Source organism: Frankliniella occidentalis, unplaced genomic scaffold, assembly GCF_000697945.3.
Source record: "Frankliniella occidentalis isolate FOCC.00 unplaced genomic scaffold, Focc_3.1 Scaffold2623, whole genome shotgun sequence".
NCBI classification, from domain to species: Eukaryota; Metazoa; Arthropoda; class Insecta; order Thysanoptera; family Thripidae; genus Frankliniella; species Frankliniella occidentalis.
The window spans coordinates 5,155-10,752 of NW_026269703.1; the positions used below are offsets into that span (position 1 = coordinate 5,155).

The 5,598-nt window shown below is 57.9% G+C and overlaps 1 protein-coding gene across 1 annotated transcript; it reads left to right on the plus strand.

Annotated features, from left to right (window-relative positions):
• Positions 1-6: 6 nt before the first annotated feature.
• Positions 7-5,595, plus strand: LOC127748613 (peroxidase-like; the record flags this gene model as incomplete). Its single annotated transcript, XM_052276347.1, has 8 exons — positions 7-413; positions 1,376-1,608; positions 2,020-2,193; positions 2,466-2,876; positions 3,775-3,972; positions 4,577-4,715; positions 4,800-4,956; positions 5,245-5,595. Coding segments are annotated over exons 1-8 (1,794 nt in total), but the record flags the coding sequence as incomplete, so codon positions are not given.
• Positions 5,596-5,598: the final 3 nt, after the last annotated feature.

The window sequence follows — 5,598 nt, forward strand, 5'->3', positions numbered from 1 at the left end:
CTGAACGCGAGCGCCGCGTTCGGCCGCGACACGGTGGCGCGGCTGGCGCGCCTGGAGGCCTCGCTGGCGGGCGCTCTCTCTCGCTCTTGCTCTCGCTCTTGCTCTCGCTCTTGCTCGCTCCCTTACCCTCGCTGTAGCTCATGCTCTCCCCCGTGCCCCGCAGAGTCCCTGTCGCTGCCGCGCGTCAAGCCCGTGGACCTGAACGCGAGCGCCGCGTTCGGCCGCGACACGGTGGCGCGGCTGGCGCGCCTGGAGGCCTCGCTGGCGGGCGCCGGCGTGCAGATGCAGCGCGGCACCGCCGTCCACGGCCAGTTCATCGAGTCCATGCCCGAGGCGGCCGCGCTGGAGCAGGGCCGCGAGGCGCTGGCCGCCGTCAAGGCCGCCCTCTACCTGAGCCAGCACCACTGCCAGAAGTAAGAACAACAACTGTTAAGCACCCAAAAAAACGAGGTTCTTGAATCAAGTAAATGTTCTTTGGAACAAGTCAATTTCTTAGACCTGCTTACTCGAAATTCACTTTCTCCAGGGATATTTGATTCAAGAACCTTGTTTTCTGGGTGTGGGACTGCAAGAGGAAAAATACCTATTTGTCGGAGGCACTGCATCTGCATACCCATGAGGAGAGTTTTGTGCTCGAAATGAGTGTGATATTTTTCCCCGCCCAATCAAAGCGAGGGCTTTTAGGCTCATAACTATGCTATTAGAAAAGTTTCATTTTCCTTGCGATGTTTCTTTATCGATGTTACCGCCGAGTAGGTTCATTCAGAAGTACGTCAGCCATTGTTCGTTACGAACCCTGCGCATGCATTTCAGCCTCTCCCAGCTAGATCTTATGGCGCCTTATGGGTAGGCAACATCTTTGCCTGCAGTGCGTGCGTGTACTGCGGGCTTGCCTACCACAAGTCTCGCAGGGGCAGATCCCTCATCAATTTGCCGAGTGACTGAGAAAAACGGACGTACATTCTGGAGGATCCCAGGAGAGTGATCGATCGGAGTGCTTCCCGGATTGTTCGCATTCCAGGGCCAATCTCGGATACAGTCCCCAAAATTCTCGTATTTTGTCTTCAAAAAGGTAATCAAAATACTAAAATTTTGGGGAATATCTGAGATCGGCGCTGGAAATCGAACAATCCGGGCAGCTCTCGCTCACCCTCTATTGGGTGACTCGCCGCGTATGCCGTAAGTCCCGTAGTTAGGCTGTACCGCCGGCGCGCGTGCGTTCAGGTTGCCTATACTCGCTCGGACTGCTGAAGGCATCATGCGAAAAATCGACGAGCAAACGCGTGTGTGGGTCGTGCGGGTGTGCAGTGCAGTCTAACAATCCCTGTACATATGGCTGAAATCAGCCCCGAGCTCAACGGCTGCCTCTGCCCAGGTACGGCGTGGACGAGCACAAGTGCGCGCGCTGGCTGAGCAGCCAGAAGCTGTTCGGCACGACGCTGGGCGCGGCCTGCAGCGCGGCGCGCGCGCCCGCCGGTGGCTACTGCTCCGGCCAGGACAAGTACCGCTCGCTGGACGGCTCCTGCAACCACCTGGAGCAGCCCGCCTGGGCGCAGGGCCAGGCCCTCACCGCCTACCGCCGCCTGCTGTTCCCAGAGTACCAGGACGGTGAGTACGGACTGACTGGGCCCTACCGCGTGGTATAAACAAAGTCTCATTTTCTTTAGGAAAAAATGTAAACTTTGAGGAACCTCCTTGGTTTGAGGAAAACTCCCCAGATTTTGAGGGAGTCTCCCCCAAAAAGCAGGATTTTCCCTTATTTTTTTGAGGATTCCTCAAAATCCGAGGCGAAATCGGGGGTGTTTTCCTCAATTATGGGAGTTCCTCAAAGATTTCGCATTTTCCTCAAAAAATGAGACGTAGTTTTCACCGTGCGCTGGAGCGGGGAGCGCCTGACGGGCCGTGGGTAGGCAACCCACCCGGCACAAGCGCTCGTGGCCGTGTGAGGGCAGCCTACCCCGCGGGCGCGCTGGCGTTCCACTCCCACCCTCCAGCGGCTACAGCTTTAGTGCCGCGCAGGCATCCACCTCCCCCGCGGGCCCAAGAAGGGCCTGGCGCTGCCGTCGGCGCGCCTGGTGAGCGTGGCCATCGCCAAGGACCGCGACGTGCCGGACCGGGAGCTCACCCTGGCCCTGATGCAGTGGACGCAGTTCGTGGAGCACGACATGGCGCACACGCCCACCTCCAAGATGGGTGAGTCGGCCGCGCCCACGTATAAACTCTTAGAGTACTAGAGTGTCCCAAAATGTGAGTTTGAGCACGACTCGGGTCATAGTTCCATATCTCAGAGTTTAACGCAACGAATTATCAGTCTAAAAACAAGAAGCCACGCCCGGTTTAAAAATCCGATATCAGCAGGGATCCAAGTCGTGATCAAAGTTTAGTTTTGGGACACCCTAACACACGCGCGCACACACACACGCACGCACGCGCGCACGCACGCTGACCCACCCCTCTGCCCGCAGTGAACACCGGCACGGCGCTGACGTGCTGCCGGCCCGACGCCACCCCGCTGGCGCCCCGGCACGCGCACCCGCTGTGCCAGCCCGTCACCATCCCGCAGGACGACCCCTTCTACGGGCGCGTGCGCGCGCGCTGCATGTCCTACATCCGGTCGCTGCACGCCTTCCGGCCCGACTGCGGCTTCGGCCCCGCCGAGCAGATGAACCAGGCCACGCACTTCCTGGACGGGTCGCAGCTGTACGGCACGTCGGCTCGCCGCGACCGCTCGCTGCGGCTGTTCTCCGGCGGCCGGCTGCTGCTGGCGCGCCGCTCTGGTCATGGCCAGGGCGCCAGCCGGCCCTTGCTGCCGCCCGCCGACGAGCCCCGGGACCGCTGCCAGGTCAGCAGCGCATCGGCCGTCTGCTACAAGTCGGGTGAGTCCGCGACTCACTAGGGCTGTGCGATATCACGATATTCTCCGATATCCAGGCCTCGATATTCTCCCGATACCCCAATGGAACACCATCGCCTTTCTGGCGCTTATATCGCGCTTTTAGAAGAACAAAAGGAATCAAAAAGCGCTACATAAGCGCCAAAAAGGCGATGGTGTTCTATTGGGGTATCGAAATATCGAGGTTGCTCGATTCTACGATATATCGCGATATGTCGACAATTTTCAGACATATCGTCCGATATCGAATGGTTCAATACTGCGATATGACTCGATATTATCGAGACTCGATGCATCGAGTCGATGTTCGATGCTTAGTCGATCGTATCGCGATATCAAAATCTGGATATCGCACAGCCCTACTTGCGCCCGGCCGGCCCTGCGGGCTGCGCCGGTGGCTCGGACCAGGTATTTTTAGCCCCGCCGATGAGGACCTTGACCTTCCGACCTTCTACCCCACTGACAACAACACCGGGCCGCCTGCTGACGCCGCGGGTGGCGCTGCTCTGACCCGGACAGGCCGGTTTTAAGACACGTCGCGGTACAAGACCAAATCGGGGATGAGAACGGCGTAGAACGGGCCCACGGTGTACGCGAGAGGGGCGGGCGCAGGGTAGGGGAGTATTTATAGAACACCCTCGCAGCAGGCGGCCAAGTCCTTCGCGGAATGGGCTTGGTGGGCTGGGTCGGGGGTCTGCGGCCGCCATGCCGGGAGGAGGGAGGCCCTCCCCAGTGAGAAACGCAACATCAATCAATGGTCGATAATGATGGTCACCAATCGAGGCAAAATCGACTCGACATCGATTCGATCAGTATACTGCAAATCGAGGAATATTCGAATTCGACGCCGACCCTCCTGGCTGACCCTCTCGGTGCCGCAGGTGACGTCCGCGCCAACAGCCACCCGCACCTGGCCGCCATGCACACGCTGTGGGCGCGCGAGCACAACCGCCTGGCCGAGGAGCTGGCCGAGCTCAACCCGCAGTGGGACGACGAGACGATCTTCCAGGAGGCCAGGAGGATCGTCATCGCAGAGATGCAGCACATCACGTACGACCAGTGGCTGCCCGCCATCCTAGGTGAGGCAGGATGCTGACTGGCTGGTGCTGTTGAGCACACCGAAGACCGGAGATGATCAATCACAACTCATTCTTAGCAGATAACACATTTTGAAACACTTCACTCTAAAACCAACAAGAAATGAAAAGACACTGAAATGTGTCAGCTACCTAGTGCTTTCGTCAGCTCCTCACTGCACGGGCTAGGCAGTGCTCGGCAGGGCTAGGGGCGCAATGCCCAGCATGCAGGTTCATTTACCGTAGATCCTACCCAGGTAGCAGAGCTGCATAAAATGTGCATTTCGCGTCCAATTTAAACCGCGCCTAAAACGTGTGTAGGCGCCTAATATGCACTTAAATGCGAGTTTCAGATGGGACATATGCGGTTCGAATGCAGTTTGCTATATTTTGCTACCTGGGTAGTGTACATTTCTAGATATCGGGACAACGTAGAAACAGACACTGGTCTCAACACTGGTATCATCTGCTTTCATAATCCGCTTTTTTGACGGAACTGTTTTCAATTTTTTCTTTTTCAGGAATCAAGTAATTTACGATGCATTACGAAGACTTCCACCATAATTGCATGGTTTTAAAATGTGAATAATTTATTTCTCTCGAAAAGGTTCGCGGTTTGTGCAGAAGGTCGGCCTCAACACCCCGGACAGCAACTGGTACCGTGAGAACATGGACCCCAGTGTGAGCAACGCGTTCGCTACCGTGGGTTTGAGGTTCGGGCTGTCCATGATGCAGGGCAGGATACAGTAAGTAGGCATGTCCGTGAGGTAAAACCAGTTCTTATCTTATACCTGCTCAGCTAAACATTTGTGCGCACTTTCTCTTTGTAGGTTGTTTGACGAGGAGCGCAGGCCGAACGCGTCGCTTCTGCTCCGCGACCACTTCAACAAGCCCAACGTCCTGGAGGACGGCTCCAGCTTGGACGGGCTGGTGCGCGGGCTAGCCACGCAGTCCAGCCAGCAGGTCGACACCTTCCTCGTCGAAGACGTAAGCCCCCGCTCCACTCGCAACCGAGGGTGCGACCGGGGTGGACGTTGGTCGCAGTGTCGCAGTTGGCACTTTAGACCAGGCCATTTTCGAAGTCGACCCAACGCCCACCCTTGTGGCTCTGAGAGGTTTTGACAAAAAATCTGACATTTTTTTGGAATGCCCCCTGGACACCCTTTCTGACGGTTACATTAGGGCTAAACAATCTAAACGTGGCCATACCATTCCTTAATTGTATTTTTCAATGTCGTCGAAAATAAAAAACTGCCCCTAACTTCTTGCCTGCAGCTGACCAACATGATGTACTTGGACGCCTCGGAGCGCGGCGTGGACGCGCTCAGCCTGGCCATCCAGCGCGGCCGCGACCACGGCCTGCCCTCCTACAACCAGTACCGCAAGCTGTGCGGGCTGCCGCAGGCCAAGGCGTTCGTGGACTTCGCGGACGTGATGTCGCGGCAGACGGCCAGCCGGCTGGGCGGCGTGTACGCGCACCCGGACGACGTGGACGTGCTGGTGGGCGGCATGGCGGAGCGGCCGTGGGAGGGCGCGCTCGTGGGGCCCACCCTGCGCTGCGTCATCAGCGAGCAGCTGCTGCGCTCCAGGAGGGCCGACCGCTACTTCTTCGACAACCCCGACCAGCCC